This window comes from Dendrobates tinctorius, unplaced genomic scaffold (genome assembly GCF_039654945.1).
Source record: "Dendrobates tinctorius isolate UK_male_01 unplaced genomic scaffold, ASM3965494v1 ptg000168l, whole genome shotgun sequence".
Lineage (NCBI taxonomy): Eukaryota > Metazoa > Chordata > Amphibia > Anura > Dendrobatidae > Dendrobates > Dendrobates tinctorius.
Window position 1 is genome coordinate 2,664,904 of NW_027361835.1, and position 21,546 is coordinate 2,686,449.

The 21,546-nt window shown below is 59.5% G+C and overlaps 1 protein-coding gene across 10 annotated transcripts in view; it reads right to left on the minus strand.

The window, feature by feature from the left end:
* Nucleotides 1–21,546, minus strand: part of PLEKHA7 (pleckstrin homology domain containing A7) — a 247,585-nt gene that overhangs the window by 79,724 nt on the left and 146,315 nt on the right. For all 10 annotated transcript variants that reach the window (XM_073550760.1, XM_073550759.1, XM_073550765.1 and 7 more), the window contains 4 exons: nt 18,899–19,062; nt 13,624–14,250; nt 6,490–6,967; nt 4,665–4,751 (listed from right to left, as the gene is read on the minus strand). In XM_073550760.1, coding sequence (XP_073406861.1) covers nt 4,665–4,751; nt 6,490–6,967; nt 13,624–14,250; nt 18,899–19,062 — 1,356 coding nt within the window. The remainder of the gene's footprint in view (nt 1–4,664; nt 4,752–6,489; nt 6,968–13,623; nt 14,251–18,898; nt 19,063–21,546) is intronic.

Below are 21,546 nucleotides of genomic sequence, written 5' to 3' on the forward strand. Positions count from 1 at the left end.
TAGTAACCTGCACAGCGCACACCTATAGGTCCCCGGTAGTAACCTGCACAGCGCACACCTATAGGACCCCAGTAGTAACCTGCACAGCGCACACCTATAGGACCCCGGTAGTAACCTGCACAGCGCACACCTATAGGACCCCGGTAGTAACCTGCACAGCGCACACCTATAGGACCCCGGTAGTAACCTGCACAGCGCACACCTATAGGACCCCGGTAGTAACCCGCCCAGCGCACACCTATAGGTCCCCGGTAGTAACCCGCACAGCGCACACCTATAGGTCCCCAGTAGTAACCTGCACAGCGCACACCTATAGGACCCCGGTAGTAACCTGCACAGCGCACACCTATAGGACCCCGGTAGTAACCCGCACAGCGCACACCTATAGGTCCCCGGTAGTAACCTGCACAGCGCACACCTATAGGTCCCCGGTAGTAACCTGCACAGCGCACACCTATAGGACCCCAGTAGTAACCTGCACAGCGCACACCTATAGGACCCCGGTAGTAACCTGCACAGTGCACACCTATAGGACCCCGGTAGTAACCCGCACAGCGCACACCTATAGGACCCCGGTAGTAACCTGCACAGCGCACACCTATAGGACCCCGGTAGTAACCTGCACAGCGCACACCTATAGGACCCCGGTAGTAACCCGCACAGCGCACACCTATAGGACCCCGGTAGTAACCTGCACAGCGCACACCTGTAGGACCCCGGTAGTAACCTGCACAGCGCACACCTATAGGACCCCGGTAGTAACCCGCACAGCGCACACCTATAGGTCCCCGGTAGTAACCCGCACAGCGCACACCTATAGGTCCCCGGTAGTAACCCGCACAGCGCACACCTATAGGTCCCCAGTAGTAATCTGCACAGCGCACACCTATAGGTCCCCGGTAGTAACCTGCACAGTGCACACCTATAGGACCCCAGTAGTAACCCGCACAGCGCACACCTATAGGTCCCCAGTAGTAATATGCACAGCGCACACCTATAGGTCCCCGGTAGTAACCCGCACAGCGCACACCTATAGGTCCCCAGTAGTAATATGCACAGCGCACACCTATAGGACCCCGGTAGTAACCCGCACAGTGCACACCTATAGGACCCCAGTAGTAATCTGCACAGCGCACACCTATAGGACCCCGGTAGTAACCTGCACAGTGCACACCTATAGGACCCCGGTAGTAACCTGCACAGCGCACACCTATAGGACCCCGGTAGTAATCTGCACAGTGCACACCTATAGGACCCCGGTAGTAACCCGCACAGCACACACCTATAGGACCCCGGTAGTAACCCGCACAGCGCACACCTATAGGTCCCCGGTAGTAATCTGCACAGCGCACACCTATAGGACCCCGGTAGTAACCCGCACAGCGCACACCTATAGGACCCCAGTAGTAATCTGCACAGCGCACACCTATAGGACCCCGGTAGTAACCCGCACAGCGCACACCTATAGGACCCCGGTAGTAACATGCACAGCGCACACCTATAGGACCCCGGTAGTAATCTGCACAGCGCACACCTATAGGACCCCGGTAGTAACCCGCACAGCGCACACCTATAGGACCCCAGTAGTAATCTGCACAGCGCACACCTATAGGACCCCGGTAGTAACCCGCACAGCGCACACCTATAGGACCCCGGTAGTAACCCGCACAGCGCACACCTATAGGACCCCAGTAGTAATCTGCACAGCGCACACCTATAGGACCCCGGTAGTAACCCGCACAGCGCACACCTATAGGACCCCGGTAGTAACCCGCACAGCGCACACCTATAGGACCCCGGTAGTAACATGCACAGCGCACACCTATAGGTCCCCTGGTAGTAACATGCACAGCGCACACCTATAGGTCCCCAGTAGTAATCTGCACAGCGCACACCTATAGGACCCCGGTAGTACTCTGCACAGCGCACACCTATAGGACCCCAGTAGTAACCCGCACAGCGCACACCTATAGGACCCCAGTAGTAACATGCACAGCGCACACCTATAGGTCCCCAGTAGTAACCCGCACAGCGCACACCTATAGGACTCCGGTAGTAACCCGCACAGCGCACACCTATAGGACCCCGGTAGTAACCTGCACAGCGCACACCTATAGGACCCCGGTAGTAACCTGCACAGCGCACACCTATAGGTCCCCTGGTAGTAACATGCACAGCGCACACCTATAGGTCCCCAGTAGTAATCTGCACAGCGCACACCTATAGGACCCCGGTAGTACTCTGCACAGCGCACACCTATAGGACCCCAGTAGTAACATGCACAGCGCACACCTATAGGTCCCCGGTAGTAATCTGCACAGCGCACACCTATAGGACCCCGGTAGTACTCTGCACAGCGCACACCTATAGGACCCCAGTAGTAACCCGCACAGCGCACACATATAGGACCCCAGTAGTAATCTGCACAGCGCACACCTATAGGACCCCGGTAGTAACCCGCACAGCGCACACCTATAGGACCCCGGTAGTAACCTGCACAGCGCACACCTATAGGACACCGGTAGTAACCTGCACAGTGCACACCTATAAGTCCCCGGTAGTAACCCGCACAGCGCACACCTATAGGTCCCCGGTAGTAACCTGCACAGCGCACACCCATAGGACCCTGGTAGTAATCTGCACAGCGCACACCTATAGGACCCCGGTAGTAATCTGCACAACGCACACCTATAGGACCCCTGGTAGTAACCTGCACAGCGCACACCTATAGGACCCCGGTAGTAACCTGCACAGCGCACACCTATAGGACCCCTGGTAGTAATCTGCACAGCGCACACCCATAGGACCCCGGTAGTAATCTGCACAGCGCACATCTATAGGTCCCCAGTAGTAACCCGCACAGCGCACACCTATAGGTCCCCAGTAGTAACCTGCACAGCGCACACCTATAGGACCCCAGTAGTAACCTGCACAGCGCACACCTATAGGTCCCCAGTAGTAACCCGCACAGCGCACACCTATAGGACCCCGGTAGTAATCTGCACAGCGCACACCCATAGGACCCCGGTAGTAATCTGCACAGCGCACACCTATAGGTCCCCAGTAGTAACCCGCACAGCGCACACCTATAGGACCCCGGTAGTAACCTGCACAGCGCACACCCATAGGACCCCGGTAGTAATCTGCACAGCGCACATCTATAGGTCCCCAGTAGTAACCCGCACAGCGCACACCTATAGGACCCCTGGTAGTAACCTGCACAGCGCACACCTATAGGACCCCAGTAGTAACCTGCACAGCGCACACCTATAGGTCCCCAGTAGTAACCCGCACAGTGCACACCTATAGGTCCCCGGTAGTAACCCGCACAGCGCACACCTATAGGTCCCCAGTAGTAACCCGCACAGTGCACACCTATAAGTCCACACCATTATGATTACTGTTAACCCCTCAGTAACGTGCTGCAGGCGTCAGTCATGCGTACTCCATTCACACGTGAACGTGGCGGCATGCAGCTGATGTTGAGCTTGTCAATACAGAAAATGTCAGCAAAGCCAGTGGCGCATTCCCTGTCAGGCAGCACGCCTCCATCCGGAGCCGGCAGGTGAGCAGTATGGCGGAGCGTTTCACCCCTGACTGCAGGGCTGGCACAGAAAGCTGCGGAGTAAGCGATGAGGAGATGAGCGGCGTCGCTGGTTCATGTGAGGATACAAAGCGTCACCGGGAGAGAGGTGACTGCATGTCTGGCTGATTACCAGCATCGCCCCCAGGGATGGCAGCTACATGCCCAGTAATGAGGTGGGGAGAGCTCTGACCACGGAGGCTGCGCCGCAGACCACAGAGGCTGCGCCACAGAGCACAGAGGCCGCGCTGCAGACCACAGAGGCCGCGCCGCAGACCACAGAGGCCGCGCCGCAGACCACAGAGGCCGCGCCGCAGACCACAGAGGCCGCGCCGCAGACCACAGAGGCCGCGCCTCAGACCACAGAGGCCGCGCCGCAGACCACAGAGGCCGCGCCGCAGACCACAGAGGCCGCGCCGCAGACCACAGAGGCCGCGCCGCAGACCAGAGGCCGCGCCACTGACCAGAGGCCGCGCCACAGACCACGGAGGCCGCGCCGCAGACCACGGAGGCAGAGCCGCAGACCACGGAAGCCGTGCCGCAGACCACGGAGGCCGCGCCGCAGACCACGGAGGCCGCGCCGCAGACCACGGAGGCCGAGCCGCAGACCACGGAGGCCGCGCCGCAGACCACGGAGGCCCAGCCGCAGACCACGGACGCCGCGCCACATACCACAGAGGTCATGCCGCAGACCACGGAGGCCCAGCCGCAGACCACGGAGGCCGCGCCGCAGACCACGGAGGCCGCTCCACATACCACAGAGGTCATGCCGCAGACCACGGAGGCCCAGCCGCAGACCACGGAGGCTGTGCTGCAGACCACGGAGGCTGTGCTGCAGAGCGAGCATGCAATGGCGGCATTATTTTGGCCATAGTGTAATGTCAGGTGTTGGTGGCACACGTGAGTCCACACGTCTGCTGGAGCACAGGCCAGGCCCTTGAGCTCTCATTAGTGGAGGACGTGGCGCTCAGGGTCCCTGCAGGGACGGCGGCACCGTCATGTTTTACATTGTTCTTTTTATCCCTTGTTTTCAACAGAAAATACAAAATGGCTAAATAAGATGATGAGGAAAAGTTCTTACCGACTGGCCATGTAAACTGGGGGCACTTACAGTGTGCGTCATGTACCCCATGGAGGGCACAGAGCGGCGGTCCGCTTGGGCCGAGGACTGGAAGGAAGAAAAGCCAGAATCAGCACCTACCTGAGTAACAGTGCAGAGCCGCACGTATCCCCCACACTGGGGGCAGATAGGACACCTGCACAGCGCCTGATGCAGGGACCCTCATAGCTGCACAGGGGGGGGCACCCCAGTATCAGTGCAGGGCCGCACAGTGGGGTCACTGCACAGGATGGGCCCCAGCACCAATGCAGGGCCGCACAGCAAGGTCACTGCACAGGATGGTCCCCAGTACCAGTGCAGGGCCGCACAGCGGGGTCACCGCACAGGATGGATCCCAGTACCAGTGCAGGGCCGCACAGCGGGGTCACTGCACAGGATGGGCCCCAGCACCAATGCAGGGCCGCACAGCAAGGTCACTGCACAGGATGGTCCCCAGTACCAGTGCAGGACCGCACAGCGGGGTCACCGCACAGGATGGATCCCAGTACCAGTGCAGGGCCGCACAGCGGGGTCACTGCACAGGATGGATCCCAGTACCAGTGCAGGGCCGCACAGCGGGGTCACCACACAGGATGGATTCCAGTACCAGTGCAGGGCCGCACAGCGGGGTCACCGCACAGGATGGATTCCAGTACCAGTGCAGGGCCGCACAGCGGGGTCACCACACAAGATGGATCCCAGTACCAGTGCAGGGCTGCACAGCGGGGTCACCGCACAGGATGGATCCCAGTTCCAGTGTAGGGCCGCACAGCGGGGTCACCGCACAGGATGGATCCCAGTACCAGTGTGCAGGGCCGCACAGCGGGGTCACTGCACAGGATGGATCCCAGTACCAGTGCAGGACCGCACAGCGGGGTCACCGCACAGGATGGATACCAGTATCAGTGCAGGGTCGCACAGCGGGGTCACCGCACAGGATGGATTCCAGTACCAGCGTATGGCCGCACAGCGGGGTCACTGCACAAGATGGATCCCAGTACCAGTGCAGGGCCGCACAGCGGGGTCACCGCACAGGATGGATACCAGTATCAGTGCAGGGTCGCACAGCGGGGTCACCGCACAGGATGGATCCCAGTACCAGTGCAATGCCGCACAGCGGGGTCACTGCACAGGATGAGCCCCAGTACCAGTGCAGGACCGCACAGCAGGGTCACCGCACAGGATGGATCCCAGTACCAGTGCAGGGCCGCACAGCGGGGTCACTGCACAGGAAGGATCCCAGTACCAGTGCAGGGCTGCACAGCGGGGTCACCGCACAGGATGAGCCCCAGTACTAGTGCAGGGCCGCACAGCGGGGTCACCGCACAGGATGAGCCCCAGTACCAGTGCAGGGCCGCACAGCGGGGTCACTGCACAAGATGGATCCCAGTACCAGTGCAGGGCTGCACAGCGGGGTCACTGCACAGGAAGGATCCCAGTACCAGTGCAGGGCCGCACAGCGGGGTCACCGCACAGGATGAGCCCCAGTACCAGTGCAGGGCCGCACAGCGGGGTCACTGCACAGGATGGATCCCAGTACCAGTGCAGGGCCGCACAGCGGGGTCACTGCACAGGATGGATCCCAGTACCAGTGCAGGGCCGCACAGCGGGGTCACTGCACAGGATGGATCCCAGTACCAGTGCAGGGCCGCACAGCGGGGTCACCACACAGGATGGGCCCCAGTACCAGTGCAGGGCCGCACAGCGGGGTCACTGCACAGGATGGATCCCAGTACCAGTGCAGGGCCGCACAGCGGGGTCACCACACAGGATGGGCCCCAGCACAGGGACATCTAGAGGCCATTACCTTTACAGAATGGACCGGCATCTTCTGAGGAGACCCGATGAAGGGGACGTCGGCTGGACCCTCCTCCGGCCGCACCGTGAGCCTTTCTGCTGGAGTGTGGGGTCTCCGTGGAGGAAAGAACTTTGGAGGAGCCGGTGGTGGGAGATCGGATGGAGAAGGAGGGACAGACACAGATCGTGGGACGTCTAACAAGCTCTTGGCTCGGGATCGCTCCTCCAAGGGGCCCACGTACATCTGTCCGGTCGGGCTGCCATGTTTGAACTGCTGCCTCTGCTGCCACTCATACAGCTGCCACACCATGCCCTCCTTGGTGGCCTGACGCTCCTGGCTGGTCATCTTCAGGTGGCTGACCCGGTCCTGGGCATATTTATAGTCACATGGCAAGTTTCGTCCAGGAGGAGGCGACGCGCCCGAGTACTGCCTGCTGGTCTTAGGCAACGTCTGGTACCGCTCTGAGCGGGGGAGCTCAGCCCCGACACTGGGGGGGAAAAGAGCCAGAGTCAGTGACATCATCATAGGGGGTGGGGCTGGAGAAGGGGTGTGGTCTCATCATTATATCAGTGATGTCATCACCAGGGCGGGACTGGAGTATAAGGGGTGTGTTCTCATCATTATATTAGTGATGTCATCACTGGGGCGGGGCTGGAGTATAAGGGGTGTGGTCTCATCATTATATCAGTGATGTCATCACTGGGGCGGGGCTGGAGTATAAGGGGTGTGTTCTCATCATTATATTAGTGATGTCATCACTGGGGCGGGGCTGGAGTATAAGGGGTGTGGTCTCATCATTATATCAGTGATGTCATCACCGGGGCGGGGCTGGAGTATAAGGGGTGTGGTGTCATCATTATATTAGTGATGTCATCACTGGGGCGGGGCTGGAGTATAAGGGTGTGGTGTCATCATTATATCAGTGATGTCATCACCGGGGCGGGGCTGGAGTATAAGTGGTGTGGCCTCATCATACCAGTGATGTTATCACCGGGGGCAGGGCTGGAGTATAAGGGGTGTGGTCTCATCATTATATCAGTGATGTCATCACCGGGGCGGGGCTGGAGTATAAGGGGTGTGGTCTCATCATTATATAAGTGATGTCATCGCCGGGGCGGGGCTGGAGTATAAGAGGTGTGGACTCATTATTATATCAGTGATGTCATCACCGGGGCGGGGCTGGAGTATAAGGGGTGTGTGGTCTCATCATTATATCAGTGATGTCATCACCGGGGCGGGGCTGGAGTATAAGGGGTGTGGTCTCATCATTATATCAGTGATGTCATCACCGGGGCGGGGCTGGAGTACAAGGGATGTGGTCTCATCATTATATCAGTGATGTCATCACCGGGGCGGGGCTGGAGTATAAGGGGTGTGGTCTCATCATTATATCAGTGATGTCATCACCGGGGGCGGGGTATAAGGGGTGTGGTCTCATCATTAGATCAGTGATATCACCGGGGGTGGGGCTGATAACCTCTCACACGTATACAGGCAGGTTGTCAGACAGGGCCGGCGTCAGCACCTGGCGCACCTGGGCAAATGTCGGGGCCTGGTGAGATGAGGGGGCCCACTCACGCTGTCTGGGAATCGATACCCGCAGCCGCCGCCACGCCCCCCATGTACCGACCCCATCCTCACCCTGCCAGAGACCCCACCGCACCGCAGCCCTGATAAATCCCAGCAATGACAACGCTCCTGCTGGGCTTCTCTGCATGCACAGGACCTGCGATGAGATCACAGGAGGGGAAGAGTTGGGTCACATGATCAGGGCCCTCAGTGTATGCAGTACTCGGCTGTGCCGGTTGTCATGCTGCTGGATGAGGTCAAGTTTATTATGTGTGGGGTCAGGTGGGGTTTACAGGGGGGATGTAGCAGAGCTGTGTGTGTGCGGAGCAGAGCTGTGTGTATACGAGGACTGGGCAGCGGAGGTGTGGGGAGCGGAGCCGTGTGTGTACGAGGTGTACGGAGCGGAGGCGTGTGTGTACGAGGTGTACGGAGCGGAGCCGCGTGTGTACGAGGTGTACGGAGCGGAGCCGCGTGTGTACGAGGTGTGGGGAGTGGAGCCGTGTGTGTACGAGGTGTACGGAGCGGAGCCGCGTGTGTACGAGGTGTACGGAGCGGAGCCGCGTGTGTACGAGGTGTGGGGAGCGGAGCCGCATGAGTACGAGGTGTGGGGAGCGGAGCCGCATGAGTACGAGGTGTGGGGAGCGGAGCCGCGTGTGTCCGAGGTGTACGGAGCGGAGCCGTGTGTGTACGAGGTGTGGGGAGCGGAGCAACGTGCGTGTGTACGAGGTGTACGGAGCGGAGCCGCGTGTGTACGAGGTGTACGGAGCGGAGCCGTGTGTGTACGAGGTGTACGGAGCGGAGCCGCGTGTGTACGAGGTGTGGGGAGCGGAGCCGCGTGTGTACGAGGTGTACGGAGCGGAGCCGCGTGTGTACGAGGTGTACGGAGCGGAGCCGCGTGTGTACGAGGTGTACGGAGCCGCGTGTGTACGAGGTGTACGGAGCTGAGCCGCGTGTGTACGAGGTGTACGGAGCGGAGCAGTGTGTGTACGAGGTGTACGGAGCGGAGCCGCGTGTGTACGAGATGTGGGGAGCGGAGCCGCTTGTGTCCGAGGTGTACGGAGCGGAGCCGCGTGTGTACGAGGTGTAGAGCGGAGCTGCGTGTGTACGAGGTGTACAGAGCGGAGCCGCTTGTGTCCGAGGTGTACGGAGCGGAGCCGCGTGTGTACGAGGTGTAGAGCGGAGGTGCGTGTGTACGAGGTGTACGGAGCGGAGCCGTGTGTGTACAAGGTGTACGGAGCGGAGCCGCGTGTGTACGAGGTGTACGGAGCGGAGCCGCGTGTGTACGAAGCGGAGCCGTGTGTGTACGAGGTGTACGGAGCGGAGCCGTGTGTGTACGAGGTGTACGGAGCGGAGCCGTGTGTGTACGAGGTGTGGGGAGCGGAGCCGCATGAGTAGGAGGTGTGGGGAGCGGAGCCGCGTGTGTCCGAGGTGTACAGAGCGGAGCCGCGTGTGTCCGAGGTGTACGGAGCGGAGCCGCGTGTGTCCGAGGTGTACGGAGCGGAGCCGCGTGTGTACGAGGTGTACGGAGCGGAGCCGCGTGTGTACGAGGTGTACGGAGCGGAGCCGCGTGTGTACGAGGTGTACGGAGCGGAGCCGCGTGTGTACGAGGTGTACGGAGCGGAGCCGCGTGTGTACGAGGTGTACGGAGCGGAGCCGCGTGTGTACGAGGTGTACGGAGCGGAGCCGCGTGTGTACGAGGTGTACGGAGCGGAGCCGCGTGTGTACGAGGTGTACGGAGCGGAGCCGCGTGTGTACGAGGTGTACGGAGCGGAGCCGCGTGTGTACGAGGTGTACGGAGCGGAGCCGCGTGTGTACGAGGTGTACGGAGCGGAGCCGCGTGTGTACGAGGTGTACGGAGCGGAGCCGCGTGTGTACGAGGTGTACGGAGCGGAGCCGCGTGTGTACGAGGTGTGGGGAGCGGAGCCGCATGTGTCCGAGGTGTACAGAGCAGAGCCGCGTGTGTACGAGATGTAGGGAGCGGAGCTGCATGAGTACGAGGTGTGGGGAGCAGAGCCGCGTGTGTCCGAGGTGTACGGAGCGGAGCAGTGTGTACGAGGTGTGGGGAGCGGAGTCGCGTGTGTACGAGATGTGGGGAGCGGAGCCGCATGAGTACGAGGTGTGGGGAGCAGAGCAGCGTGTGTACGAGGTGTACGGAGCGGAGCCGCGTGTGTACGAAGCGGAGCCGTGTGTGTACGAGGTGTACGGAGCGGAGCCGTGTGTGTACGAGGTGTACGGAGCGGAGCCGTGTGTGTACGAGGTGTACGGAGCGGAGCCGCGTGTGTACGAGGTGTACAGAGCGGAGCCGCGTGTGTACGAGGTGTACGGAGCGGAGCCGCGTGTGTACGAGGTGTACGGAGCGGAGCCGCGTGTGTACGAAGCGGAGCCGTGTGTGTACGAGGTGTACGGAGCGGAGCCGTGTGTGTACGAGGTGTACGGAGCGGAGCCGTGTGTGTACGAGGTGTGGGGAGCGGAGCCGCATGAGTACGAGGTGTGGGGAGCGGAGCCGCGTGTGTCCGAGGTGTACAGAGCGGAGCCGCGTGTGTACGAGGTGTACGGAGCGGAGCCGCGTGTGTGCGAGGTGTACGGAGCGAAGCCGCGTGTGTACGAGGTGTACGGAGCGGAGCCGCGTGTGTACGAGGTGTACGGAGCGGAGCCGCGTGTGTACGAGGTGTACGGAGCGGAGCCGCGTGTGTACGAGGTGTACGGAGCGGAGCCGCGTGTGTACGAGGTGTACGGAGCGGAGCCGCGTATGTACGAGGTGTACGGAGCGGAGCCGCGTGTGTACGAGGTGTACGGAGCGGAGCCGCGTGTGTACGAGGTGTACGGAGCGGAGCCGCGTGTGTACGAGGTGTACGGAGCGGAGCCGCGTGTGTACGAGGTGTACGGAGCGGAGCCGCGTGTGTACGAGGTGTACGAAGCGGAGCCGCGTGTGTACGAGGTGTACGGAGCGGAGCCGCGTGTGTACGAGGTGTACGGAGCGGAGCCGCGTGTGTACGAGGTGTACGGAGCGGAGCCGCATGAGTACGAGGTGTGGGGAGCGGAGCCGTGTGTGTACGAGGTGTACGGAGCGGAGCCGCGTGTGTACGAGGTGTACGGAGCGGAGCCGCGTGTGTACGAGGTGTGGGGAGCGGAGCCGCATGTGTCCGAGGTGTACAGAGCAGAGCCGCGTGTGTACGAGATGTAGGGAGCGGAGCTGCATGAGTACGAGGTGTGGGGAGCAGAGCCGCGTGTGTCCGAGGTGTACGGAGCGGAGCAGTGTGTACGAGGTGTGGGGAGCGGAGTCGCGTGTGTACGAGATGTGGGGAGCGGAGCCGCATGAGTACGAGGTGTGGGGAGCGGAGCCGCGTGTGTCCGAGGTGTACAGAGCGGAGCCGCGTGTGTACGAGATGTGGGGAGCGGAGCAACGTGCGTGTGTACGAGGTGTGGGGAGCAGAGCAGCGTGTGTACGGAGCGGAGCCGCGTGTGTACGAGGAGTACGGAGCAGAGCCGCGTGTGTAAGAGGTGTGGGGAGCGGAGCCGCGTGTGTACGAGGTGTACGGAGCGGAGCTGCGTGTGTAAAAGGTGTGGGGAGCAGAGCCGGAAGTCTACTGAGCGGAGCCGTGCGTGTACGAGGTGTATGGTGGGGAGCATTCATACCTCTCAACCGTCCCAGGTCCAGCCGGACAGTCCCGATTTTGAGAGACTGCACCAGCCGGGAGTTTACGTTTCCCACGGACACAGGAGTACACGGCGGAGCCCCGAGGAGCACTTTAAAACTCGCATGTGACTTTCTACCAGAAGTGTCGTGCTGGAAACTGACCGGAAATTAGGTAATTTTGGGAGGAGATTGTGACGGAACCATGGAGGCACTTCAGGAAATGTTTCAGATCCATCATCGTGTCCTCCGACCGCGTGAACAGCGGGATCGCCTTGGATGTCGGCCATGTGAGCGGATCATGATATGTCCTGCATCGGGAGGCTCAGGTGGGCACTACAATGGGAGCCGGGCTGCTATAGTATCTTTATAGAATATTTCTCTGTTTCTTTCTCTCTAATCTTTTTTCTCTTTCTCTCTCTCTGTTCTCTTTCTTTCCCCTCTTTATTTCTCTTTGTTCTTTCTTTCTCTCTCTGTTCTCTTTCTTTCCCCCCTTTCTTTATCTCTTTCTTTCCTCTCTGTTCTTTCTTTTTCTCTCTCTCTGTTCTTTCTTTGCCATCTTTCTTTCTCTCTCTGTTCTTTCTTTCTCCCTCTTTGTTTTTTCTTTCCCCTCTTTGTTCTTTCTTTCCCCTTTCTTTCTCTCTCCCTCTCTTTTCTTTTTTCCCCTCTTTCTCTCTGTTCTTTTTTTCTGTCCACGCTTTCTTTCTCTCTGTTCTTTTCCTCTCTCTCTCTGTTCTTTCTTTCCCCTCTTTCTTCCTCTCTCTGTTCTTTCTTTCCCCTCTTTCTTTCTCTCTGTTCTTTCTCTTTCTTTCCCCTCTTTCTTTCTTTCTCTGTTCTTTTTCTCTCTCTCTGTTCTTTCTTTCCTCTCTTTCTCTCTCTCTCTTTTATTTCTTTCTTTCTCTCTGTTCTTTTTTTCTTTCCCCTCTTTATTTCTGTTTCTTTCTCTTTCTTTCTCTCTACCTCTGTTCTTTCTTTCTCTCTGTTCTTTTTTTCTGTCCACTCTTTCTTTCTCTCTAATCTTTCTTTATTTCTCTCTCTCCTTTTTTTTCTCTCTCTGTTCTTCCTTTCTTTCTCTGTGTTCTTACTCTCTTTCTCTGTTCTTTCTTTCCCTTTTTTTCTGTTTTCTTTCTTTATCATCTTTCCTTCATACGTACACTATTAATCAATAGCCTCCTTCACATGAACGTGTTTTGCCACAGAGCGTGTGTCCGAGTGATCCACACGGAGACAAGTCCGTTTTTTGGGCAGCACCACGGATGCCACACGGCATGAATCTTGGTATGTGTTAAAGGGGGGGCCCACTGAGACTCTTTCGCCCGGGGCCCTCAAAAACCTGGAGCCGGCCCTATTGTCAGCAATGATAGGTGGAGTTGTCAGACATTAAGGGCTGGTAGAGTCTTTGGATCATCCCCTGGATAATACGGGGCTATGAACTTCCCTTTCCTACACTGGACCCGTTCCCGATGTCTCCTGGCTCGGATTCTATGAACACAGGACCAGTTCTTTCCTCACTACATGTCGATCGATTTCATGTCCTGCACTGACGCGGTGTGAACAGTAGGAGGCGCCATTGTCCTATAAATCCCACTTTTTGTGCCGATTCTAGAACGTGATCCTGTAGTTTCAGTGACGTTCTGATTGGTCCCAAGTTGTGATGGGTGGGGTAGAGCAGCGGACCCCCACAATCGCTGGGTGTAGGGGGCAGAAGCGACTGTGAGTGGTACACTGGCCCCTGTACTTCTGTGACGGCCCCGCATCTATTAATTCCCTGGATGTCACCTGTACAGATCCACTGTCACACACGCAGTGATGAGCGGAGTGCAGGGTGGGGTGTCGCAGCCCCTCTAATGCCTCCACGGGGGTCTGCATGGATTATACTATGTGAGAAGTGTGCAGGAGCACTAAGCCCCTGTGTGCAGAGCGAGCCGGGATCTGCTTACCTTTTCCCCTCTCCCTTCTGGACCTTTACCCACTGCTCCACCTGGCCCATCACACTCTTCATCTGCACTTGTTGCTCAGGATTTGCGGCTGCAGGAAAGCTTCTTTTATAGGTGTCGGTGCCGTTTTGCTCGTGGGCTCCGGTGCTCACCCGGAAGGAGGGGGGGAGGGTCCCATTTCTCTCAATGATATGGGGCTGAGGCGTCTGGGACACTTGGGGTCTGTAGGACTTGGAGAAGTCTGTGAAAGCTGAGGGCCGGCCATTGGACAGGAGGGAGGTTGTGATTTTTCCTCCATTAGAATTGAGGGTGTTCTGTTGGGCGACATAGGTCTCTTGGGTGCTCTCTCGAGTGCTCTCTCGGGACCTGGGTTCTTGGGATCTCTGCTTCTCTAGCAGACCTTGGTGCTGGTCCCCCATGTTCCGCGCCTTGCCCCTCTCACTTGTATCCCGGCAGCGCCCCTTGCTCCCCATGTCTCTCTGCGGAGCCTCCTCTGCAAAGCTTCGCCTTGGCTCCGCTGGCTGCTGATATCCGCTTCGTGCCTGGATTTCTTCGGATTTTGCATAGTCTGTGAAAGATTCGATGTGGTCGTTCTCCGGTGATGGCGGCCACTCCATGTCCACAAGCTTCCTGCAAGAAACAGCTAAGAATGAAGCTGATGGCACTGGCGTGCCCCATGGCCTATGGTTGGCATGGCGGAGGGGCAGCGGTGTGCGGCGGGGGGGAAGGTTACACACAGGGACACTCCCGGCTGGCCGGGGACTGCAGGCAATCAGCGTCCTGACACATCGGCAGCCTCATTACTGCTGAGCTCAGGGCTTCCAGTGCCCAGACAATCTATGGAAGCGTCCGTGACTGCGGAGGGTGGAGAGCAGGTGACAGCAAGCAGCCAATAGACAGTAACGCGCAGACCGAAAAAAAAGTCTGGGGGTGGGGAGTCAACAAACAGCAGACGGTACACACTGACAACGGGGGTCTGCACAGCTTCCTGCAGGTGTGACGGGGCAGTAAAGACTGACACCCCAGTCACGGGGGCTGCACAGATTCCTACAGGTGTGACGGGGCAGTAAAGACTGACACCCCAGTCACGGGGGGCTGCACAGCTTCCTACAGGTGTGACGGGGCAGTAAAGACTGACACCCCAGTCACGGGGGCTGCACAGATTCCTACAGGTGTGACGGGGCAGTAAAGACTGACACCCCAGTCACGGGGGGCTGCACAGCTTCCTACAGGTGTGACGGGGCAGTAAAGACTGACACCCCAGTCACGGGGGCTGCACAGATTCCTACAGGTGTGACGGAGCAGTAAAGACTGACACCCCAGTCACGGGGGCTGCACAGCTTCCTACAGGTGTGACGGGGCAGTAAAGACTGACACCCCAGTCACGGGGGGCTGCACAGCTTCCTACAGGTGTGAGGGGGCAGTAAAGACTGACACCCCAGTCACGGCAGCTGCACAGATTCCTACAGGTGTGACGGGGCAGTAAAGACTGACACCCCAGTCACGGGGGGGCTGCACAGCTTCCTGCAGGTGTGACGGGGCAGTAAAGACTGACACCCCAGTCACGGGGGGGCTGCACAGCTTCCTGCAGGTGTGACGGGGCAGTAAAGACTGACACCCCAGTCACGGGGGGGCTGCACAGCTTCCTGCAGGTGTGACGGGGCAGTAAAGACTGACACCCCAGTCACGGGGGGGCTGCACAGCTTCCTGCAGGTGTGACGGGGCAGTAAAGACTGACACCCAGTCACGGGGGGCTGCACAGCTTCCTGCAGGTGTGACGGGGCAGTAAAGACTGACACCCCAGTCACGGGGGCTGCACAGCTTCCTACAGGTGTGACGGGGCAGTAAAGACTGACACCCCAGTCACGGGGGCTGCACAGCTTCCTACAGGTGTGACGGGGCAGTAAAGACTGACACCCCAGTCACGGGGGCTGCACAGCTTCCTACAGGTGTGACGGGGCAGTAAAGACTGACACCCCAGTCACGGGGGGCTGCACAGCTTCCTGCAGGTGTGACGGGGCAGTAAAGACTGACACCCCAGTCACAGGGGGCTGCACAGCTTCCTACAGGTGTGAGGGGGCAGTAAAGACTGACACCCCAGTCACGGGGGGCTGCACAGCTTCCTGCAGGTGTGACGGGGCAGTAAAGACTGACACCCCAGTCACGGGGGGCTGCACAGCTTCCTACAGGTGTGACGGGGCAGTAAAGACTGACACCCCAGTCACGGGGGCTGCACAGCTTCCTGCAGGTGTGACGGGGCAGTAAAGACTGACACCCCAGTCACGGGGGCTGCACAGCTTCCTACAGGTGTGACGGGGCAGTAAAGACTGACACCCCAGTCACGGGGGGCTGCACAGCTTCCTGCAGGTGTGACGGGGCAGTAAAGACTGACACCCCAGTCACAGGGGGCTGCACAGCTTCCTACAGGTGTGAGGGGGCAGTAAAGACTGACACCCCAGTCACGGGGGGCTGCACAGATTCCTGCAGGTGTGACGGGGCAGTAAAGACTGACACCCCAGTCACGGGGGGCTGCACAGCTTCCTACAGGTGTGACGGGGCAGTAAAGACTGACACCCCAGTCACGGGGGCTGCACAGCTTCCTGCAGGTGTGACGGGGCAGTAAAGACTGACACCCCAGTCACGGGGGGCTGCACAGCTTCCTGCAGGTGTGACGGGGCAGTAAAGACTGACACCCAGTCACGGGGGGCTGCACAGCTTCCTGCAGGTGTGACGGGGCAGTAAAGACTGACACCCCAGTCACGGGGGGCTGCACAGCTTCCTGCAGGTGTGACGGGGCAGTAAAGACTGACACCCCAGTCACGGGGAGCTGCACAGCTTCCTGCAGGTGTGGCGGGGTAGTAAAGACTGACACCCCAGTCACGGGGGGGGGCTGCACAGCTTCCTGCAGGTGTGACGGGGCAGAAAAGACTGACACCCCAGTCACGGGGGCTGCACAGCTTCCTGCAGGTGTGACGGGGCAGTACAGACTGACACCCCAGTCACAGGGGGGCTGCATAGCTTCCTACAGGTGTGACGGGGCAGTACAGACTCACACCCCAGTCACAGGGGGCTGCACAGCTTCCTACAGGTGTGACGGGGTAGTAAAGACTGACACCCCAGTCACAGGGGGCTGCACAGATTCCTACAGGTGTGACGGGGCAGTAAAGACTGACACCCCAGTCACAGGGGGCTGCACAGCTTCCTGCAGGTGTGACGGGGCAGTAAAGACTGACACCCCAGTCACAGGGGGGCTGCATAGCTTCCTACAGGTGTGAGGGGGCAGTAAAGACTGACACTCCAGTCACAGGGGGCTGCACAGCTTCCTACAGGTGTGACGGGGCAGTAAAGACTGACACCCCAGTCACAGGGGGGCTGCACAGCTTCCTACAGGTGTGAGGGGGTAGTAAAGACTGACACTCCAGTCACGGCAGCTGCACAGCTTCCTGCAGGTGTGAGGGGGTAGTAAAGACTGACACCCCAGTCACGGCAGCTGCACAGCTTCCTACAGGTGTGAGGGGGTAGTAAAGACTGACACTCCAGTCACGGCAGCTGCACAGCTTCCTACAGGTGTGACGGGGCAGTAAAGACTGACACCCCAGTCACAGGGGGGCTGCACAGCTTCCTACAGGTGTGAGGGGGTAGTAAAGACTGACACTCCAGTCACGGCAGCTGCACAGCTTCCTACAGGTGTGAGGGGGTAGTAAAGACTGACACCCCAGTCACAGTGGGCTGCACAGCTTCCTGCAGGTGTGACGGAGCAGTAAAGACTGACACCCCAGTCACGGGGGGCTGCACAGCTTCCTACAGGTGTGACGGAGCAGTAAAGACTGACACCCCAGTCACGGGGGGCTGCACAGCTTCCTACAGGTGTGACGGAGCATTAAAGACTGACACCCCAGTCACGGGGGGCTGCACAGCTTCCTGCAGGTGTGATGGAGCAGTAAAGACTGACACCCCAGTCACGGGGGCTGCACAGCTTCCTGCAGGTGTGACGGGGCAGTAAAGACTGACACCCCAGTCACAGGGGGCTGCACAGCTTCCTGCAGGTGTGACGGGGCAGTAAAGACTGACACCCCAGTCACAGGGGGCTGCACAGCTTCCTACAGGTGTGACGGGGCAGTAAAGACTGACACCCCAGTCACAGGGGGCTGCACAGCTTCCTACAGGTGTGACGGGGCAGTAAAGACTGACACCCCAGTCACAGGGGGCTGCACAGCTTCCTGCAGGTGTGACGGAGCAGTAAAGACTGACACCCCAGTCACGGGGGCTGCACAGCTTCCTACAGGTGTGACGGGGCAGTAAAGACTGACACCCCAGTCACAGGGGGCTGCACAGCTTCCTGCAGGTGTGACGGGGCAGTAAAGACTGACACCCCAGTCACGGGGGGCTGCACAGCTTCCTGCAGGTGTGACGGGGCAGTAAAGACTGACACCCCAGTCACGGGGGGCTGCATAGCTTCCTACAGGTGTGAGGGGGCAGTAAAGACTGACACTCCAGTCACGGGGAGCTGCACAGCTTCCTGCAGGTGTGGCGGGGTAGTAAAGACTGACACCCCAGTCACGGGGAGCTGCACAGCTTCCTACAGGTGTGACGGGGTAGTAAAGACTGACACCCCAGTCACAGGGGGCTGCACAGCTTCCTGCAGGTGTGATGGGGCAGTAAAGACTGACACTCCAGTCACGGGGAGCTGCACAGATTCCTGCAGGTGTGACGGGGCAGTAAAGACTGACACCCCAGTCACGGGGAGCTGCACAGCTTCCTACAGGTGTGACGGGGTAGTAAAGACTGACACCCCAGTCACAGGGGGCTGCACAGCTTCCTGCAGGTGTGATGGGGCAGTAAAGACTGACACCCCAGTCACAGGGGGCTGCACAGATTCCTACAGGTGTGACGGGGCAGTAAAGACTGACACCCCAGTCACAGGGGGCTGCACAGATTCCTACAGGTGTGACGGGGCAGTAAAGACTGACACCCCAGTCACGGGAGGGCTGCACAGATTTCTGCAGGTGTGACGGGGCAGTAAAGACTGACACCCCAGTCACGGGGGGGGGGGGCTGCACAGCTTCCTACAGGTGTGACGGGGCAGTAAAGACTGACACCCCAGTCACGGGGGGCTGCACAGCTTCCTGCAGGTGTGACGGGGCAGTAAAGACTGACACCCCAGTCACAGGGGGCTGCACAGATTCCTACAGGTGTGACGGGGCAGTAAAGACTGACACCCCAGTCACGGGGGGCTGTACAGCTTCCTGTGGCTCAAAATGGCACTTAGACCACTTACCTCCTGCTGTCCGGGGCGTTCTGGACAAGCGCTGCTTGGTTCATCACTCGTATCCAGCCGTTCATGTCCTCCTGTGTATCAGCACTGAAGTAGTATGTCCTCACGCTGGGGTGATCCCGGAGAGAGTCTTGTTGGATGTACGCCCGCATCCCAGCATGCACAGCCTGCAATAGAAAGATGCCATCACCGGCTGCTCATGGCGAGCGCAGCGCTGGAACATGGCTCCTGATTGTGGATACAGCCAACAACTCCCAGCGGACAAGAGACTCTCAGCATCCCCAGACTACCAGGGGAGAGCGTCCCACCCCACAGCCCCGTCCCCTCTACAGGGTGATGGCTCATCACTAACACACAGTGACAGGCAGCGAGTGCAGCGCTCCGGGATCAGCACTTCTGGATCTGTGTACCCGGCCACAGCGTGCAAGCAATGCAGTGCAGCCATGATGACCGGACCCACGAGACATAGTAGGAGCCGAGTCCTCATGGGTGCGGGCGACACAATCTGGGGACGCCACAACCAGGAGATCCGCCACGAGCTGCACGTTTACCGTCTGTCACCGACTTTGTCAGCAAACGTTTCCATCATTTCACTTTAGATGGCTTCAGGCCGTCCATGAGCGGCGGAGGCTCGGGGTCATTCATGAGGAAGGGTTTGTCCATCAGAGGCCAGGAATGTGGCGGCAATTAGTGAGGAATGAAGTTATGAAGGCCGGTGTGATCAACGGGCAGGGGACTGAGGCCTCACCCGGTCTGGGGGACGGCGTGCCTCCTATACTGGGTGGCAGCGGGCCTCCTATACTGGTTGGGGGGGGGGCCTCCTATACTGTGGGACGGCGTGCCTCCTATTCTGGGGGGCGGAGGGCCTCCTATACTGGGGGACGGTGTGCCTGCTATACTGGGGGTGGTGGTGGGCTTCCTATACTGGGGGGAGCTCCTATACTGGGGGAGCGACGGGCCTCCTATGCTGGGGGGGGTGTGCCTCCTATACTGGGGGGGCGGCAGGCCTCCTATACTGGGGGAGGGTGTGCCTGCTATACTGGGGGGGGTGGTGGGCCTCCTATACTGGGGGAGCTCCTATACTGGGGGAGCTGCGGGCCTCCTATACTGGGGGGTGGCGGGCCTCCTATACTGGGAGGTGGCAGGCCTCCTATACTGGGGGAGCGGCGTGCCTCCTATTCTGGGGGGGCGGCAGGCCTCCTATACTGGGGGGGCTCCTATACTGGGGGGCGGCGGGTCTCCTATACTGGGGGAGCGGCGGGCCTCCTATACTGGGGGGGCGGCGGGCCTCCTATACTGGGGGGGCGGCGGGCCTCCTATTCTGGGGGGGCGGCAGGCCTCCTATACTGGGGGGGCTCCTATACTGGGGGGCAGCGGGTCTCCTATACTGGGGGGAGCGGCAGGCCTCCAATACTGGAGGGGGGCCTCCTATACTGGAGGGGGCCTCCTATACTGGGGGGTGGCGTGCCTCCTATTCTGGGGGGGGGCGGCAGGCCTCCTATACTGGGGGGGCTCCTATACTGGGGGACAGCGTGCCTCCTATTCTGGGGAGCGGCGGGCCTCCTATACTGGGGGGCGGCGGGTCTCCTATACTGGGGGGCGGCGGGCCTCCTATACTGGGGGAGCGGCAGGCCCCCTATACTGGAGGGGGGGGCTCCTATACTGGGGGGCGGCGGGTCTCCTATACTGGGGGAGCGGCGGGCCTCCTATACTGGGGGAGCGGCGGGCCTCCTATACTGGGGGAGCGGCGGGCCTCCTATACTGGGGGAGCGGCAGGCCTCCTATACTGGAGGGGGCCTCCTATACTGGGGGGTGGCGTGCCTCCTATTCTGGGGGGCAACAGGCCTCCTATACTGAAGGGGGGGCGGCGGGCCTCCTATACTGGGGGGGTGGCGTGCCTCCTATACTGGGGTGGCGGCGGGCCTCCTATACTGGGGGGTGGCGTGTCTCCTATACCGGGGGGTCCTCCTATACGGGGGGATCGGCGGGCCTCCTATACTGGGGGGGGTAATATTTGCTGGGATACCATGGACAATGAAGGATAAGCGATGACCGGCTCTGACGCCTGCATCTAGTGTTTACATGGCAGGTGTTACGTGTTACAGAACCACTTAGCACCCAGAATATGTTGTGCAGTTATATAATAGGTTCTATGTGAGATGCATGTCCCTAATGCATCAGCCCACAGGCTGCGCCCCTGGGCAGAGGGGACACGATATTCTCCTTTTGTCCGCCTTCCTCCCACCTTTGTAATTCCCACAGTAAACATCGGCAGGCTCTGGCCACCTGCGGCTTTTGTAATGCATGTCTGGCCTGCCGCTTTTCTATTGGCCTGCTCTCTGTATCTGTGTGATATATTCTGTGTCCTGTGAGTAAAGTGTTGTCAGACTGGAAATACATGGAGAAGCAGTAATCTTTTATATGCGCCCATGTAACCAAGGAATTCCAGCCAGCGTCATTCATTCAGACTCCAGCCAACGCAGAGCGGACCTCCGAAAACACGGGGTGGTACTGAAAGAGGTACCCGAGATCGGAAGACCCCGTTACACTGGTGGCAGCCAGCGGGATATGATACCCCTTCTACAGGAGGAAAGGAGTGAATGGAAAATAACTACCAGAAGTTAAAGAGGACTAAATTAAAAGATCTGGTG